We start from the raw sequence: 19,269 nt of genomic DNA, 5'->3' as shown, positions 1-19,269 counted from the left end.
GTTGACAAACACCCTATTCATATATAAAACTAGGCTATATTTTAATACATTTTAAGTTTTATTTGTGTTTTTCCTGTTTTATTTGGTGCATCCGTTACATCTGAAAATGATCTTCACTATAGTCTAGATAATTTAGATCAATCAATATTTTAGCTTAGCTTAGCATAGATCATTGAATCTTATTAGACAGTTAGCATCTCGCTCAAAAATGGCCAAAGAGTTCAAAGAAATTCTTCCTATTTAAAACGTGACTCTGTAGTTACACCGTGTACTAAGGCTGATGGAAAATGAAAGCTGCGATTTTCTATGCCGATATGTCTAAGAACTATACTGTCATTCCGGCATAATTATCAAGGAAGTTTGCTGCAGTACCATGGGTGCAGCAGCTGCAGTGATGTTACCCAGCACCTGAAAATAATAATATCATTGTGCCTGCTGCACCCATGGTACAGCAGCAAAGTTCCTTGATTATTATGCCGCAACTTAAAACTTAACTTAAAATTGCAACTTTTATTTTTTCAACTCTCTTAGTACTTTACATTAGATACATCACCATACATTACTTGAAATGAAAAGCAAAAAGTTACAGTGCGACACATGGAAGTAAAACAAGACAAAGACAAATCATTTACAAGACAAATCCAAATTCAGCTGTAAACAGCTCTAAAAAGACAATAGTGTCATTATTTAGCTCCAATCTGTTCAGTGTTGATTTAAGCAGAAATGTGAAGCTTATAATATAAAAACACATTAATTCTGTTAAAAGTATTATTATGAGATATAAAGTTGTTCTTGTTATTTTTAGGATTTTATTAGCCGTTATATTGTCATGGCAATGAAATGTCAGTAAGGCACTTGCAGTGGAAGTGAACAGGGCCATAGTTGATTTAGGGTTTTGGATTTAGGATTAGGATTTTATTTTATTTTAGTTTACCTTATACAGTTCTTAATAAAGCATATGATTTGTTTACGTAGCCAAACGTATTTAGGTTCATTCAGTGATGTTAAGTATTAATTTAGCCAAAAAATATATACATTTAATTTAATATTTTTTATAATTATAAATATATTTTGATATTGATTTAGAAGCAGGTTTTTAGGTTGACATTTTTTTGTGTACTCATATTTTTTTTCAAACATGTTGAAAAAAATATAATTAATTTAACTGTGTATGGTTTATTTTTGAAAATGACATACTGTAACACCTTTTTCTTTGTCACCTTTAGCGTGCACCACAGGGACCTTCAAATCCAAACAGGGTGAGAGTTCTTGTATGCCGTGCCCTTCCAACAGCCGGGCCAGGTCTAGGGCATCTAGTATTTGCCCTTGTCAAAGTGGCTACTACCGCGCTGACAGCGACCCCCCTGACGCGGCCTGCACTAGTAAGTGATGATCATCAGTAGCACTTGTCAAATTAGCATAGCTCCCACATTGTGCTAATTATATGTTGAAACGGTCTGTTCTGTGCATTTGGCCTGTTTGATGTGGTGAGTAATGACACAGAAAAGCGTGTTGATAAAAAGGTCATGATCGCCAATGTAAGCCTGTCGGTTTGCAGCACCTAGCGCATAAAGCGTGTGATTATAAACGGTTAGCTTCAGCGCTGTTGAATCTTGACACATGGATTTAATTGGAAATATCCCATAAATTCACACATTGATGCAATGTGTTGCAAAATCCCCTGGTTGGAGAGCTTTTTTTTCCCCGTCTTTTGAAACATTATCAGGAAGCCAGAATGTTGTTTGTAGTTTATGAATTTAAAAAACAGAATTGTGCTGGAGGTACTGTATGCACATCCAAAAAAAAAAGGGAAAAAATATGTATTCTTTTTCAGCAATTGTAACCAAAGCTTCCAGCTCCTTAGGCAGTTGTGCTTTTGAAAATCCAGCATCTGGATTTAATTAGTTTACATCATGATTCACTGAGCAAGATTTGTTGGTTAGAGATTTGCCCCTGACAAGTTAACTATGGAGTGCATTGTAAATTAGACATTTTTGAAACAAATATGCAAGAATAATTAGATAATTTTGCCAATGACAGCCTGACTTTAAGGCTCCAGATTTTTTAATTAGTCTTTAATTACTGTGTAATGATCTACAAAATGGTATTTTTTTATTCCTGACTAAACATATACCGTAGTATATGTGCAGAATATGTAAAATTATACATGTTTCAAGAGTATAGCTCTTACTGTTGTCTTCCTAGCTGTTCCCTCGGCTCCATTAAACGTGATCTCCAGCGTGAACGAGACTTCAGTGTCACTAGAGTGGTCCGAGCCGCGGGATTTGGGCGGGAGAGGTGACGTGGTGTATAATGTGGTGTGTAAGAAGTGCCTGCACGATGGCGGGTCCTGTGCGCGGTGTGATGATAACGTGGAGGTGTCACCGCGGCGCTTGGGTCTGGCCGAGATGCAGGCGGCCGTGAGGAATCTACAAGCCCACACCCATTACAGCTTTGAGATCCAGGCTGTCAACGGGGTGTCCCCCAAGAGCCCATCCACCCCGCAATACGCCACTGTCAATATCACCACCAATCAAGCAGGTGAGAAATTCATTTTCAATTGTCTAATAAACCAGAAAACCACAGGAGACTGTTCAAACCGCACCAAACAGATAAAATCACAGTAAAACACAGCCTCCAGTGGCTTACTGTTAAAAAAATTAGAAACCTTTTAAAAATCTCTTTGAAATCATGTTGGGTTCATGTGGTTTTGAAAAAACTTTTTTAAATTTAAAAAAATGTAAAATGATGTAAAATATAATGTGCTAGAAAAAACAAAACAAAAAAAAAACAAAAAAAAATATATATATATATATTTATTTATATAAAAAGCATGAATTATTTATCTACAAATCAAGTTTTTGGGGAGTCACCCTACATCTGAATTAAGCTTGCCTTGCCACAAAAATTTAATGCCATAAAGATATATAATATAATATAATATAATATAATATAATATAATATTATATTATATTATATTATATTATATTATATTATATTATATTATATTATATTATATAATATAATATTAATTCATTATTTTTCTGTGTATCAGGACATGGCTATTTTGGGGTGGCCAAAATATTTTAAATAAATAAATTATAGGTCATGTGAGACTACTTTTATATTTTGATATTTTAAAAACAATTAAATAAAATCTAATTATCATTCATCAGAGTTGTTCAGTTTGTTGTATGTTTGAATGTTATGTATGTTGTAATCTTTAAATAAATTAACCTTTATATTATTAATATTTATTTTTAATTATTCATTTTCTGTGGATATATGTGTGTATTCATAATTCTGGATTTTTCCATGGTTATCGAAGAATATCAGAAAATCAGCCACAATAGTTTATTACACACAGAAATCAGAATATGCTATTCTTATATTGCATGATTTTATTCATTTACCTAAACCAAAGACTGATTTCCAAATTTTCTCTTCAGTTTTAAATTCAGATTTTGGTTTTATTTTAGAATTTTATTTCCCAGCTGTCCGTGCTGTCACAGCAGACTAGTCCCGGCCCACCAGTAAAGAGTCACCGCCTTAAATAATCTGATGATTTTCTAAAAAAGTTATTCTGCTTTTTCTCCCTCCATCTCTTATCACCTCCAGCTCCATCAGCAATCCCCACCGTCCACTTAATACGGGCCACGGCTGGCACTCTCAGCCTCTCCTGGCTGCCCCCAGAGCGGCCCAATGGCGTGATCCTGGATTATGAGATCAAGTACCAGGAGAGGGTGAGGAACTGCTGTGCATCTAAATCACCCCTGACTCAAGAACTCTTGAACCCGAGCCAGATGACTTTACACAAGGCACCCAGCATGGGTTCAACTGGCTTGAGTTCAAAGTAACCCTGGCTTGTCTTAAAGTGGAGTACAATAGAACAACAGATGGCCACTGGTCCAAACCGACTGGCTAAATCTAAAAAGAGCGGAGCTTAATTCTTCTATAGGATTTACTTGCGGCTGCATGTTTGGATGACAGTTTTAGCCAGGGATTGTCTTTTTAAATACTTTCAAACCACTAATTGCAGTGAAAACTATTAACTAAACATTCACTCTAAGCATTCAATGGCTCAAGAGTCTAGTGTCGGTCCTTCAGTGTGTATGTTTCTGTTTCTCAGGGAGAGTCGTTCTCACACACCGTCACTGCACAGCACACTTCTGCCAAAGTGGAGGGTTTAAAGGCTGGCACGGTGTATGTTGTGCAAGTGCGTGCTCGTACCGTAGCCGGTTACGGACACTATAGCGGCCCAGTGGACTTCAGTACCAGTCTTTATGGTAAGAACACGGACGTTTTCTTTCTTATGCATCTGTTACAAAGATACTGAGTGGCCAAGAGCATTTTTATATGCCAAACCATGCATACCCACCCATAGGAAAAGATAATCACAAATGAGATCTCTGCTGAATTGTTTATCCTAGACAGTGTTAAGGTTAAATCTCCCGCTTCTTAGATATTTCTCCCGAGAAAAGCCTCCAGAAATGTTGCATGTGTCCAAATCAGTGATTTCAGGATGAATTGAAACATTCTGGATTAGATACTTTCAAGCCTATATGATCTGATGCCATCCGTTTTCATTTTTAAGCTCTTGTCGTATCCACAGCATTGTCTATTTTTATTGTTCCTTATGGATTTGAAAAGAAACATCTCATTAATTCATCTGACAGATGACCCAGAGCGGTCAGTACAGGACCTGTTGCCACTCATCGTGGGCTCTGCCTCAGCAGGATTTGTGGTCATCCTTGCTATGGTGGTCATCGCTGTTGTCTGCCTTAGGTAAGTATTATCAATCACATGCACATGTGATAATTCTGTCATCATTTACCCACCCTCATGTTGTTGAAATCTGTATAAATGACTTTCTTTTGTGGATCACTAAACAAGATGGTTTGGATTGGAATAGTTTTATTGTTGTTGTTGTATTAAACATTGATTGTCATTGTTTGGGGAATAACATTATTCAAAATATCTTTAAGTCAACATGAATCAATTTTACTTTCCAAATGTGGCTTATTTTTGAAACAGAGTAATTAATCATGAAAGGAAAGGTTCATAGTGAAGCAAAAATTTGATTAATGATTGCAACCTATTTTGCAACCTATTTTGCAACCTTTGTTTGTATAATTCACTTCAGTCAGTGTTATTTTTGCTGCCAAATAATTTTCGTCAAAAAAAAATTTCACAGATGAAAACAAGATAATAACAAAATAATGTTTTGAATCACAAAAACTATGAGGAAAATGTTAGGGAGGGACCATTTGGAAAGAGATCCAGTCAGAACTAATCTCCTGCGTGGTTAGGAGCTTAGATGTGAACATTTGAACAACTTGCTGCATGTCTCAAAAAAAAAAAAAAAAAAGTCAATACCTGAAAGAAAAAAAAAGAGCATAAGTGTGGATACATTTGAAAAAAAAAAACATAATGACACAAAAGACAACTTAATTCAGTCTTATTTTTTTATTTTTTTGAGTGTACACAACTGAAGCACGCACACAGAAAAGTGCCTTTCACAATTATATTAAATTGTCCGATTTGATGAACATTCATGTAAACACACTCATTGTACTCGGTGACCGTAAACAGTTGGGAGAAAATGTTGGATGTGTATCAATATAATACGTGCATTCGGTTTTAAAGGGACAGCAGCCTAATTTAGTTGCTGTTTGTATTTGTCATTAATGTTAATCAAGCAACAATAGAAAGAGAGAGAAAATCACTCACTGCTCTTGACTGAATGACTTTAGTAACCCTAATAAGGATTCATGTAAATTTATTTTGCATATTGCATGATAAATGCTTAATACTTAACCTAAATAATGAGTTTGGAAATTTTAGAGAAATGCTTAATAAGTGCATTATGCTGTGTTCAGACCAAACGCGAATAGAGCGTCTGGCGCAAATTATTTTAATGTTAAGTCAATGTAAAGACACATTTAGGTGCGTTTGGAGGTTTCGCGGCGCGAATGAGGCATTTAGCGTGGTGCGGTAGACACAAATTCGATTTGAATTGAATTGAAATTAATTGAGCATCTGGCGCAATATGCGCGAATGGTGCTTTTGTGCATTTATGTGTTTGACGCAAATTCGCGTATGCCGCCCGAATTGAAAAATGTTAACTTTGGCGTCAATTCGCGCCGCGTTAACCAATCAGGAGCCTGCTCAGGAGTCACTCATTCAACATGGAGGACCGACTGATGTTGTCAGTGAGCAGTCAACTGGAGCTTTATGACACAAGTATCGAACACATTCATTTTTCAGGAATAAAAAGGACCTCGCTTGGAAGAGTGTGTTGTAAATACACATTTAACTTTTGAGACACATACACGTTTATCGACCCGCTGTATAGCATACAGCTACTTTTCGCTAACAAGATAATGTGTTTATTTACTAAATGTACTGTAGATTTAGTCAACTAACATCTTATGATATTCAGTCAACTAAAACTATTCAGATGATTAAAATATGATTAAAACTGAATGGCATTTTAGTTAAAAGACTATGACTAAGACTAAATAAAAATGAGCTGTCAAAATTAACACTGCTATTCTTTGTGTTATATTCCTTTGCAGTTAAATTACAGAAAACTAGTTAAAGCTAATACGTAAGTGTTTCTTATAAAGGAGCTAAGGGAGTGATTACAAATTTGACATTGCTCTATTCTGACCAATGTAATCACTCTCCCAGTATTTCTCTCTCTCTCTCTCTCTTTTGTAAAGCCATAGAAATGCTATAGAGTGAATTAGTGCCTGGCTACTTTTTCAGCAGTGCTGGTTCCAGAAGTTAGGGTTTTTTTTCCTCTCAAAAAATGTTTCCCACAGGGATTTTTTAAAACTCTTTTTTTGAAGCACTGTAAGCCATGAACCAAGGTTTTTACATCCACCATGCTCTATTGTGTTTTCCCCACAAGATTTCACAATATATTTAAGTTGCTCACCAGACTTACCAACCAAAGGATGCTTGATTTGAAAGTGAGCATACATTGCTACAATGTTGACAATAGACAACAGACCTTTTTTTGCCTGCAAAATTTCCTAATGTAACCAAGGGCTTTAGACCTGGAACTTATAGTAAGAAAGTAAACAGGATCCATTTAGAATTGATGTTGATTTAGCAAAGAGCAATTTGTACTGTTTATCATTTGAATGCGCTGTGTCCAATAAAATGAGATCAGATAAGGACTGCAAAACAGACTTCAAAGTGCGTCTGACTTCGGATATTTATGAGACTCACAAGATGCTCATTTGAGGCCACTTCGCCCAGCTCTGTGCGTAGACTGGGACATTGCCAATCACTCCAGAGACGGCAGACTGCCACTGTGTCCATTTGACACATTCTTCTTGACTGTGACCGCCTTGTTGTGCCAAAGCGTCTCCTCCTCTCCGCTTCAAGCTCTTTATTCTCTTTCATTCATGCCTTCTGTGCTAGTATCCTAATGTGTTCTGTGTGTGTGTGTGTGTGTGTGTGTGCACTGAAGCATCATTCTTTTCCTTCTGACATTTAAATTGGAGATGAGATGCTAATTAGCAGCAGGCGTCATTGTTAGCACAGGTTAAAAGACAAAAGAATCCCACAGATGGTGAATTCCAATAGGCCCCTTTGCTCCCTTTCTCTTTCAAACACGCTACTTATGCAGAGTAAGCGAAACAAAGAGATCTTAATGAGAAGGCCTGGAATTTAAAAACACTGTTCACTGTCTTCAGATTCTTGATACAGGCATGAACCGAGCTCAGACTAGCCTGTATGTTCTGGGCCTGGTCATTTGATCCCCGCTTAATATTCAACCTATGATTTGATGTTAAATGACTTGCTGTTTTTGTAGTATAACCTACATTTTGGCTCATCTGAACCATGTAATGGAGCAGTTCTGGTTTGAAGCGATGACAAGACAGTCTTGATGGTTGATCTTTCATGTTGCATGTTGTGGTGACCCAGCCTTTGAATCCTGGATGCACCATATTGCAATTACCCGGAATGATGGCCTCCATCGTAGGAATTTCGAAAGTGAATCATCTGCATACGTTTAGATTTATAAAACTAGCTTTTCTTGCAGTTTGAGGGACATAACTGTTGATTGAAGAACATGAAATACCTAAATGTTCTCTATAACAAAGTGATCCAGTTACTTTTTTTGTTTTGCATGGCTGTACTGTAAATCCAGTCTTAAGCCAGACTCTGAGTGTGTATATAATCTGGTTACAGACGGCAGCGTACTGGCTCTGAGCTGGAGTATACTGAAAAACTGCAGCAGTACGGTGAGCATAACTGCACCAAAAACATATTTCTTGCTGTACATATTTATTTATAGCTTGTGAAAATGATGCAATATAGCTTATTCAAACATAATAATAAATAAAATGATAAAGTCATGTTAAAAAAAAAATTATTACGACATGTTCTTAATTTTAATAGGATAAGAAAAACAGTATCATTTGTTAAATGTATGTTTTACCATCTAAATTATGTCAAAATATACATCTGTGTTCAACTAGAATACAGCAGAAATGTATGGAGTTTTTGTTATTGGCACATTGGGTTGTATTATATTTGAAAACATTTAAGATTTTTACAATGTACTTATCCTATTTAAAGTAATACGTAACAATAGAAGTTCTAACTGAAAAGCATTCTTCTTCTTTTGGTTTTAGTATCCCCCGGTGTAAAAGTTTACATTGACCCTTTTACATATGAGGACCCGAACGAGGCTGTTCACGAGTTTGCCCGAGAGATTGACATCTCGTGTGTGAAGATTGAGGAAGTCATTGGAGCAGGTAAACCACAGCTCTCAGTATTAAACAAAACCAGGCCTTTCTGATTAATGGTCATTATGAAGAATATTCGAACACCTGATATCTAATTTGACATAAACCTTAAGATTAAGATTAAACCAAACATTGCTATTTATGAATATTACCATGAACTGCATTCAAGTCTAACATTATGAAAAATCATACACCACTGTTCATTAGTTTGGGGTAGGTAAGACTCAAAAATAAATTGTATTATTATTTATTTATCCCTGTGCTTGTTCTTGGTCACTCTCATGTTTTACGATCTGAATCAATTCCCTCATTTCATACTTTCACATCCAGAGTCCAGGCCCCAAACCCCCACAACCTTTAAATTCCTGTCTCCTCCCTCTCCACAGCCTGTCCCTAAACTCCTCTCTCACCCTCTCTCTCCATCCATCCCCTGCCTATTCAAACCCTAAACTGTTGCCTCATTTTTTTCTCTCGTTCTCGCTTTCCATGGTTCTTCTGCAGTACATCATTTCTTCCCTCGAATGGTTTTTTGATCCTGAGCTCAGACCGATAATCCTCCCTCTCCCTCACGCCCCCACCCCACTCCCTCTCCCCTCTTCCTCCGTTCCATTCATTCAGGAGAGTTCGGGGAGGTGTGCCGAGGCCGACTCAAGCAGCCTGGCCGAAAGGAAACAACCGTGGCCATCAAGACACTGAAGGCGGGCTACACGGAGTGCCAAAGACGAGACTTCCTTAGCGAGGCCAGCATCATGGGCCAGTTTGACCATCCCAATGTCATCCACTTGGAGGGAGTTCTGACCAGGAGTTGCCCGGTGCTTATTGTCACAGAGTTCATGGAGAACGGAGCGCTCGACTCCTTCCTTAGAGTAAGACTGAGATCATATTTAATGCAAAACTGTTTTATTTCATTAGCCTTATATATTTGCTTTCTCAGTAAACGGCATCAGGAGCTGAGCCCATGGGCATCTTAGACATCATTAGTGTGGCCGGCTAAGTTATCCAGGTTAACGCATTTCTAACCCTGTTAAATTTGCCCACCAGTACATTCGACAAAAATATTGGCTAATTCGTAGGTTATCATTGTTGTCCAATCTTTCATTTTAATGCATAACACACTGAAGCTGAAGCTAATAAAGTCCACAATTAAATTTGGGATAAAAAACAAGCAAACGTATGGAATATATTAATTTCATTCACTGGAGGCCTTTACAGCACATGCATACTAAACTGGTAATAGTTACAAGAACAGTAAATAAAATAAAAACGATGAAAGCAAACAAGTTTATCATAATAATAAAAAAAAAAAAAACTTTAAACCTAGCCTACTGTCACTTTAAGACAATGCACGGATCCAACTGATACTGTATGTTCAGAAGACTGTCTGTTATGATAATCGCCAAGACGGGCATGCTGGCATATTTTTTTGTGTGAATGTGTCCGTTCAAGCACAGGACTTTAAAGAGAATTCAATATTTGCATGCTGAGACACTGGTTTGCACACTTCGGATGAGTGCTCACACAAATCTTCTCACTGCGAGCGAGTTCTCATTCACGGCTTCTGGCTAGGCAAAGCTTAAATGAACAGCAACGTGCACACAGGCACTATCAACACCCTGGTGATGATGGCATAAATGACAAGGTCATATTCCAGCGTAGGGAACTAAACAACATTAAACAAAGTTTAAAAAGAGGGACTGGTTTGTCCATGTGTAATGGTTTATTGCAGTTGTTGTAATGTTTTGGGAAGCCAGAATGCATATCCATCGACAGAAACATACGTTAGCTGAACTGTCTCTTCTACGCATTGTTATATATAACAGATATATTGTCAGATTTAAGGTGAACCCCTGTGCAAGTGCATGCCAAACTGTGGGTGGAGCATGGTAGGGTTCGGTATTTTACAGAGAACCGTTAAATCCCGTAAGAACGCTGGTCATTCACATTAGTGATGCATCGATACCACTTTTTACAGTACTCGGCAGATAACGATACTTTTATTTTTTGGTACTTGTCGATACCGAGTCTGCCGATACTGGTATTTTCATTGTACTTGTCATTTTTCTTATAATGTAGTTGTATGCTTAAGGTTGAAAATGAATGTTGTTTATAGTGAATGCCCCAGTAAATGTTGTTTTATATTTATGATTTAGTTTTAATCCAAATGATGCGTGTACTAAGTGAGCAATCATCAATAAAGATCACGCAACAGAAGAGCGCTCTCGCTCCCTCTCTCTCTCTCTCTCTCCCTACTGTTAAGTAACTTGTTTATTGTTTTACTTACTTGTTTTTAGACATATCTGACCGAACTACAAACTTTCCAGTGACGTCTGTGAGAAAGGGATATTATTTCGACAAGCTTGCGCATGTGCGCGGCCGCGTGCTCAACCTGCATGCATTGCTTGTCAGCTCGCACACATGAGCTATACAGGCGTTAACTTAATACTGAATGTTTAATATTATATTCATTCAATAGATATACTTCGTAGACATCCTTAATCTCTAATAACTCCATTCTGCTGTCTGTTGTTCTTTTGGCAGTGAATCACTTTTATCCCTAAATTCTTTCCTTGTACCTGTCCATGATGCCATTATTCCTATGAGCGACTCGATAGGATAAATTTCACTGGGAACAGTTGTGTTAGTTTCTGCTGAAAAGCACAAGTGGCCAGTGCAAAACACATAATAGTAGTAGTAGTAGTAGTAGTATCTTACTTGCTGTAGCTAAACATAGAAATTATATCTGTACAGAATGTTTTTTTTTTTTTCTGACCTCAAACCTTCCCAAACCTGTGTCTTTGATTCGTTTAAAATGGCACCCCATTTATACTGCTAGCAATGCAATGTGACAAACTAGAACACTCCCATTATAATTAAATAAACTGTCGAGTCGTATTGCATTGCTCGCTTGTGGTCTAGATGGGGTGTTAAAATACATAAATCGCATATTAAATCAAATGCCACTGCAATAAAAACTTCTGCAGTGCATGCATTAAAGAGAATGAAAGGAAAATACCCAGCATTTTCAAAAATAACATATGCAGCTTTTGAAAAATATTCAGGGCTACGCCTTTCCTTAGCCTGATGCAAAAAAAATGTTTGGCTTCATGATCTTTCATCAAAATGTAATAACTCGTTCAATCAATTCCTACTGGACTAATTCAAGTTTTACTGAATATTCTGTTTCAGTATGAAGCATGTCACATTACTTTACACAACTAAGATAGCAAAACTTCTCTCGGCCAGAACTTATTTTGCGCTGACATGGGAATTTGATAACCCCGCAGCATTAAACAGTTATTAATGGTGCTTTATAAAGAACCTTGCTTCACCTTTAACTTGTGTCAACATCTGGCATTTCAAAACCTTACAAATACCATAATAATCTCTGGAAATTCTTGTGTGACCTAGTATAGTCCCTCAGTTTCTACAGTAACACTTGATAAACAGTTTGGACTCCAGAACCTTAACCAACCCATGCAGACAGTCAGTGCAGAACACCGGAAGCTTAGACATCCCGAGGTGGGATGTTCTTGCTCTGTGTGACCATCAAACAGATGACACAACTTAAAGGGACACTGAGTAGGAATTACTCCCATCTAGTGGTGAAATTGTATTTTGCATTCAAACTAATTTTGCTCTCCAGCGCCTCGCTTTTTCAAATGCGCGTTGCATCTACGGTAGGCGATATGTACCAAAAAGCTTTGACAGGATGTATTCTAATAGCACTTCGTCGAGTTTTCCTTCAGGTGAACAGGTGTGTTATTTCAAACAAACTGCAACATGACAACTAACAAACGAATGTAACAGTATGAATTACTGACTGTGGAAAACATGAAATATTGTAATTAGTAGTTATGTCTAATTTATTCGTTATATTTTCTGAATTATATGCATTGTTAGATATAAAAAATATATTATAATATAGACTGTAACACTGACTTACCTGTCGAGAAGAAAACTGGCCACTTCAGCGTCTCTTTTGAAATCTTTATCCAGCATTAGCTCTTTCCACCTAGAAAAAGCTTCCCCGACATTAACTCTTGTTTTCTGTAATCTACGGTCACGTTTCCTTTTACGTTCTATTTTTGACTGTTTTGGCTACGATGTTTTCTTCTCCTGTGGCGCGGCATATGTATGGTCCATAATAAGAATGCAATCCAGACTTTTAAACTTGCCGGTGCAGTTTCAAGCGCCTCTCACTGCTCTGCACCTGCGTTTCTGGCTCTGACCGAAAACGCGCTGTGGAAACGCGTTGGCTTAGTACTTTTTGTCCCTCTCTGCTATTATAGTTTTGCAAGATGGCGGAACTACATGGAAGCCTCCGTCGACCTACCCGTCCCATGTATATAAAGATAATAAATTCTTCATTTACAAGGATTAGTTTAAACATTGGCATAGGTATTTGTACACCATTGAGGGCATATTTATGAATAAAAATATTGATTTTAGATAATAAAATACCTAAAAAGTTACTTATTTCCCTTTAAAGCCCACCCAACAAGTCCATCGTCCCACAACATCTTCCTATAGCACAGCTTGTACTCAAAGTCCAGCCAGGACTGTGTTACACACAAACACTCTACTAAAAATATCCATAAGAACAAGCTTTGGCATGATTCATCTTCAACTTTTAAAAAAGCATCAACATCAAAATCTCGTACCAGAATGTTTATCGTCATTGGAGCCAAACCAAGAGAGAATGGCTACAGACATGATCATGTCCTTTTGCTTGGAGGCTTAGCTTGAACCATGTGCTATTTGTGAACAGTAGACTTGTGAATTTGCCCTTAGAGGTTTCTTTAACACCAGAACTTGGGCTGTAGCATTAAATTTTTGTATTGGACATAAAACCTCAAATGAAGATGAATGGGGCTTTTTGGCACAAGAAGTCAATTACGCTTTCCAAAGATGCATTTTTTTGATCACAAATACAGTGGAAACTGTAAAATAAAAAATTATAAACAAAACCCATTTTCTATTGTAATATATTTTAAAATGTAATTTGTTTAAAATTTAATAATATAAAACTAATACAATATTCAGTGTCATCCATTAGAAATCATTATAATGCGTTAATTGAAATCTTTGTTGAAAAAAAGTTATAATTTTTATTTTTTTGGAAACCGTTTATTCACACACATACTTATAGTTTTTTGGAAAACGTTATAGAACGGTTATGTGTGCGTGTGTGTACAGTATATGTGTGTGTGTGTGTGTTAAACACTGTACGATAATATGGTCATTTGCATTTGATTATTAGAGTTTGTTATTGTTTTATTCCCACTGTTCGTGATCCTATCAGAGCAGACTTGCAAGCCACCAGAGAACCACTGCTTCAGATTGTCCCTCTTCACAATATGAAAATGAAAACATGTGGCTTTGATATTCTGTGTAAAGTGTGTAATTGAATTACGCTTTCAAATATTCAGTGCTATTGCAAAGGATATTGCTCCATAAGGATTAGCTTTTGTGGAGCTCTGTAGAGACACTTCTTCATAGCGTTGGCATCCTGATACTCTGAAGAAGATTACGGGGTGCTGCGAGTAGAATTAGTCCGGCGGCTTTGTTAGAGTCAGGCTGATTAGAACGAACAGAACCGGTGTAGTGTCGTGTTTACATCTGTTAATGTCACTCTCCCTCTTCTATTGTACTGTTCTCGCTCAGCTGAACGATGGCAGGTTTACAGTAACGCAGCTGGTTGGCATGTTGAGGGGAATCGCAGCTGGCATGAAGTATCTGTCCGACATGAACTACGTCCATCGTGACCTGGCTGCACGCAATGTGCTCGTCAACAGCAACCTGGTGTGCAAAGTCTCCGATTTTGGCCTCTCTCGCTTTCTGGATGATACCTCATCGGACCCCACCTACACCAGCTCATTGGTGAGTTCGGTTAAGGTCACGCATGTTTGCTCTTTTTATGTGATAATACAAAATAAACATTGAAATATTCTTGTTCCAACAAATCCTACAATCCCCACTAAGTCATTATTGCAGCTTATCTTTAAATACTTTGTCTGTACAAATATACAAGTTAGTAGCCAATACACTTAGCACAGACAGTTTTTTTCTTCATAAATAATCAATTAATGAATTAATTAATTATGTAATATGTCATTTAAAATATTAAAATTAATTACATTTAATTTAATCAATAAAAAGGACATAACTTTGGCCACTCCAGGCCTTGTAAATTATAAGACATTTTTCATAGTCCATTTTATTTGCTATCTTTAGGGCTGCATGATATTGGGGAAAAAATGACATTGCAATATTTTATTTTTCTGCGACATATATTGCGATATGAAATCTAATCAGAGAGCAAGGCCGCGCTCATTTTGTTTGAAGACAGTGAGCGTGCGGCTCTATCTCTCTCTCTTTCTCTCTCTCTCTTTCTCTCTCTCTCTTTCTCTTTCTCTCTCTCTCTCTCTATTTCTCTCTCTCGCGCGCTATCTCTATCTCGCGCTCTCTCTCTATCTCTCTCTCTCTCTCTCTCTCTCTCTCTCTCTCTCTCTCGCTGCTCTCTCGTGCACTCTCTCTCTCTCTCTGCCCTGGTAAACTGACAGGACTTAAAAACACATGCAAATGATAAACTTTCACTCTATGATGGTTAAGCTGTGCAATTAATCCGCGAATCACATTCGTCAAGGGCCGGCGAGCAGCTAGCCCGTACAGTTAATGAATAACGGATCAACTACGACAGCCTACACTGCTCTAGCTATCATTATTACTAAATTATTAATACTATTATTACAACTATGTTAACTGTTTATGTTTGCATAGATGATGGTGCAGTATCATTTGTATTTTAATGGGTAATGATATCGGTTGGCAATAGCATGGTATTTTGATTTACACCATGATACTGAATGATATTAAAGTACCATGGAATTTACAGTACAAGGTATTTCAAAGAATACTATGATACCTTACATATGCTGTGGTATTTATGGATTTGATACATTTACGAAAACCATGTTAGTATGGTGCTGTTTGGTGTTTTATTGTTAGTTTATTAACCCGTGAAATCATTTTTGTGGATTTTCATCCATGTCTAGTAGCTTTGTGGGACTCTTCAGAGATCATTTTATTGAAATCCAGGTGCCAGGCAGAAATGTAGCGATATCTGTGCTTTACAGATACAGTGCACATTAAGAATTGATAAGAACAGCCTTGACCATCAGAATCGGGAGTACAGATGGCATGCTTGATATGTGGAAGAAGCCTGCCTCTATCTCTGTCTGTTAGAAACATATGGATGTAGTCAGTACAGTATGTGAAGGCTTGTTCAGTGTGTCCGACATGATAAGCTACGGATAAGGGAATTGAATGACTAGAATCCCATAGAAATCCTTTCATTTTATTTTTAGCATCCACATCAACTCTTTGGGCTAAAAATGTTGAGTAAACATTTGTGTGGTTACTGGGCAATGCTAGTAGTCAATGAAGATTTAGCACTAGCATGCTCGTTTAGCTTGTACTTTGCTTGGATTAGTGTATTGATTAGTCTTCCCATTCACGTTGATCAAACCGTTATGTTTATAGTTAGACTCCAGTCATTTTTTTTTTTTTTTTCACTGGTTTTCATCTCAGATTAATGAACCCAGCCGGATTCCCCATGGGGAGGAAGCCGTTAGTAGAGGTCGAGTCTTAGCGCTAATTAGGCAGCTGAAGACTCAAGCCATGTCGTTGGTTTTAAAGTCTGTGTTTGAATTTAATTGCTTCTCTGTGTGTATGTGTGCAACTATGTAGGGGGGAAAGATCCCAATCCGCTGGACCGCCCCCGAAGCCATCGCCTTCAGAAAGTTCACCTCTGCGAGTGATGTGTGGAGCTATGGGATCGTGATGTGGGAGGTTATGTCATTTGGTGAGCGGCCATACTGGGACATGAGCAATCAAGATGTAAGTCAACTTTCTGAGTGAATCTCATGAAAACTCTTGTATAGGTCACATTTCAGTCCAAAATGACAAGTAAGAAATAGAATTTTGCATAAAAGGAAAGTTTTTTCATGAAAATTAGTGACATTAGTGCATTTTTATACATCTGGTTGTTTTACTTTACTTCGGTGGTGTTTTCATTTTAGAGTATTAACAACACAAAAATACTGAAATAGCATTTTTATTCATTTTTTAATCAGTCTAAACTATACTATGTCATATTTATATGATACATTAATTGTTTGCAATACAATGAGAATTACATTTTTGCATGGATTTATTATATGTTTATAAAATAAATTAATTATATTAATATACAATTGTATTTATTAAATATTAGTATAGTAAAACATATTTATTTTTATTAATAAAAATTGTTCAAAGTTGTATTTTATTTATTTTAACTTTGGCCACACAGAGGGAAATAAGAATTAATAATTCTCCATGGTTATTCTTATATGTATCTATCCATCATTTCTCATTTAATACTAATCTCTTAGTACAGTGCTATATGTTTCATTCTGAGATGCTCTTTTTTTCAAGTCTATTAGTCTTTATAATGGTTTAACGATTGTAACATTCTGGTCATATCCTGTATGCCTCATAAAACTCTGCATACTGCCGAGATTCTCCTAATGCAAAGGGACAGTGTAATTGCTCTGTCTGTTGATGCTGTAGGTAATGAACGCTGTGGAGCAGGACTACAGGCTGCCTCCTCCCATGGACTGTCCCGCAGTGCTGCACCAGCTCATGCTGGAGTGCTGGGTGAAGGAGCGGAACATGAGGCCGCGCTTCGGACAGATCGTCAGCACACTTGACAAGCTCCTCCGCAACGCCGCAAGCCTCAAAGTGCTTACCAGCGCACACTCAGGGTGAGCAGAAAACAGGCCAGATTAGATACAGGTCAATTATGGCTTTGCCTTAAGGAAAAGATGGATCTTCCTTCCGAAATATAGTTTATGAAATCACAATTGACATAGTATATGGCAAATAGTAAGCCGTTATTGCTACTTTTACTGCTATGCTCCAAAAAATTTCATATCGACTTTGTGATATTTTAAATGTAGATCCTATTATAACATTTTCTTTTTAGCAGAGAAGAAGATTGTATTGCTTAAAGGTTGCTTTTTCATGACTCATAGATTTGGAATCATATATTTGAGTTGTATGTCATTTAAGTATCAACTTGTCGCCGATGTCTGAAAGCCTGTTTCTGAGTGACAAAAGGTAATTGTCTCATTAAAAAAATTATATAAAAAATAAGTCCATAAAAAGTGTAATTATAAATATACACTCACCTAAAGGATTATTAGGAACACCTGTTCAATTTCTCATTAATGCAATTATCTAATCAACCAATCACATGGCAGTTGCTTCAGTGCATTTAGGGGTGTGGTCCTGGTCAAAACAATCTCCTGAACTCCAAACTGAATGTCAAAATGGGAAAGAAAGGTTATTTAAGCAATTTTGAGCGTGGCATGGTTGTTGGTGCCAGACGGGCCGGTCTGAGTATTTCACAATCTGCTCAGTTACTGGGATTTTCATGCACAACCATTTCTAGGGTTTACAAAGAATGGTGTGAAAAGGGAAAAACATCCAGTATACAGCAGTCCTGTGGGCGAAAATGCCTTGTTGATGCTAGAGGTCAGAAGAGAATGGGCCGACTGATTCAAGCTGATAGAAGAGCAACTTTGACTGAAATAACCACTCGTTACAACCAAGGTATGCAGCAAAGCATTTGTGAAGCCACAACACGCACAACCTTGAGGCGGATGGGCTACAACAGCAGAAGACCCCACCGGGTACCACTCATCTCAACTACAAATAGGAAAAAGAGACATTCAGATGGTACAGTCAGAATTTGGCGTAAACAGAATGAGAACATGGATCCACCATTCCTTGTTACCACTGTGGAGGCTGGTGGTGGTGGTGTTATGGTGTGGGGGATGTTTTCTTGGCACACTTTAGGCCCCTTAGTGCCAATTGGGCATCGTTTAAATGCCACGGCCTACCTGAGTATTGTTGCTGACCATGTCCATCCCTTTATAACCACCATGTACCCATCCTCTGATTATTCCTCTTCGTGAGAAATAAACCCAATTAGTCAGAAACAAGTTTACAATTACATGATGCACTCACTTTGCAAAATATAAAGTGGAAAATACAAATAATAAAGTTGCAATTGCAATATTTAAAGTCACATTATGAGACATAAAGTCACAGTTACAAGAAACAATAAGTTGAGGTTGACATTTACTTTGTGCAATATAACGTCGCGTTTTGGGATAAAAAGTCATAATTATGAGAAACAAAGTCACAGTTGCAAGATAAAGTCAGATTGTGAGATTTAAAATGACAGTTACAAGATATATACGCAACTGCGACATATAACATTGCGGGATATAGTCGCAATTATGCAAAACAAACTCCCATTTGCAAGAGTCACATTAAAAAAAAAAAAAAAAAAAAAAAACCTTGGTGAGATTTGGTTTAATTGAAGCTGTTTTTTTTTTTGTGCAATATACAATTTAATTTAAAGAAAGTCACATTTGTTGCTCTAAATAAA

General features: G+C 37.2%; 1 protein-coding gene across 1 annotated transcript in view; it reads left to right on the top strand.

Annotated features, from left to right (window-relative positions):
* Window positions 1-19,269, top strand: part of LOC128025712 (ephrin type-B receptor 3) — a 33,185-nt gene that overhangs the window by 11,351 nt on the left and 2,565 nt on the right. Inside the window, exons 5-15 of the mRNA XM_052612231.1 lie at window positions 1,227-1,382; window positions 2,206-2,541; window positions 3,619-3,743; window positions 4,130-4,286; window positions 4,677-4,785; window positions 8,209-8,261; window positions 8,655-8,777; window positions 9,387-9,634; window positions 14,433-14,648; window positions 16,518-16,667; window positions 17,382-17,575. Of these exons, the coding sequence (XP_052468191.1) occupies window positions 1,227-1,382; window positions 2,206-2,541; window positions 3,619-3,743; window positions 4,130-4,286; window positions 4,677-4,785; window positions 8,209-8,261; window positions 8,655-8,777; window positions 9,387-9,634; window positions 14,433-14,648; window positions 16,518-16,667; window positions 17,382-17,575 (1,867 nt within the window). The remainder of the gene's footprint in view (window positions 1-1,226; window positions 1,383-2,205; window positions 2,542-3,618; window positions 3,744-4,129; window positions 4,287-4,676; window positions 4,786-8,208; window positions 8,262-8,654; window positions 8,778-9,386; window positions 9,635-14,432; window positions 14,649-16,517; window positions 16,668-17,381; window positions 17,576-19,269) is intronic.

Source organism: Carassius gibelio, chromosome A2 (assembly GCF_023724105.1).
Source record: "Carassius gibelio isolate Cgi1373 ecotype wild population from Czech Republic chromosome A2, carGib1.2-hapl.c, whole genome shotgun sequence".
Taxonomy (NCBI): Eukaryota; Metazoa; Chordata; class Actinopteri; order Cypriniformes; family Cyprinidae; genus Carassius; species Carassius gibelio.
This window is presented reverse-complemented; position numbering and strand designations above follow the sequence as displayed.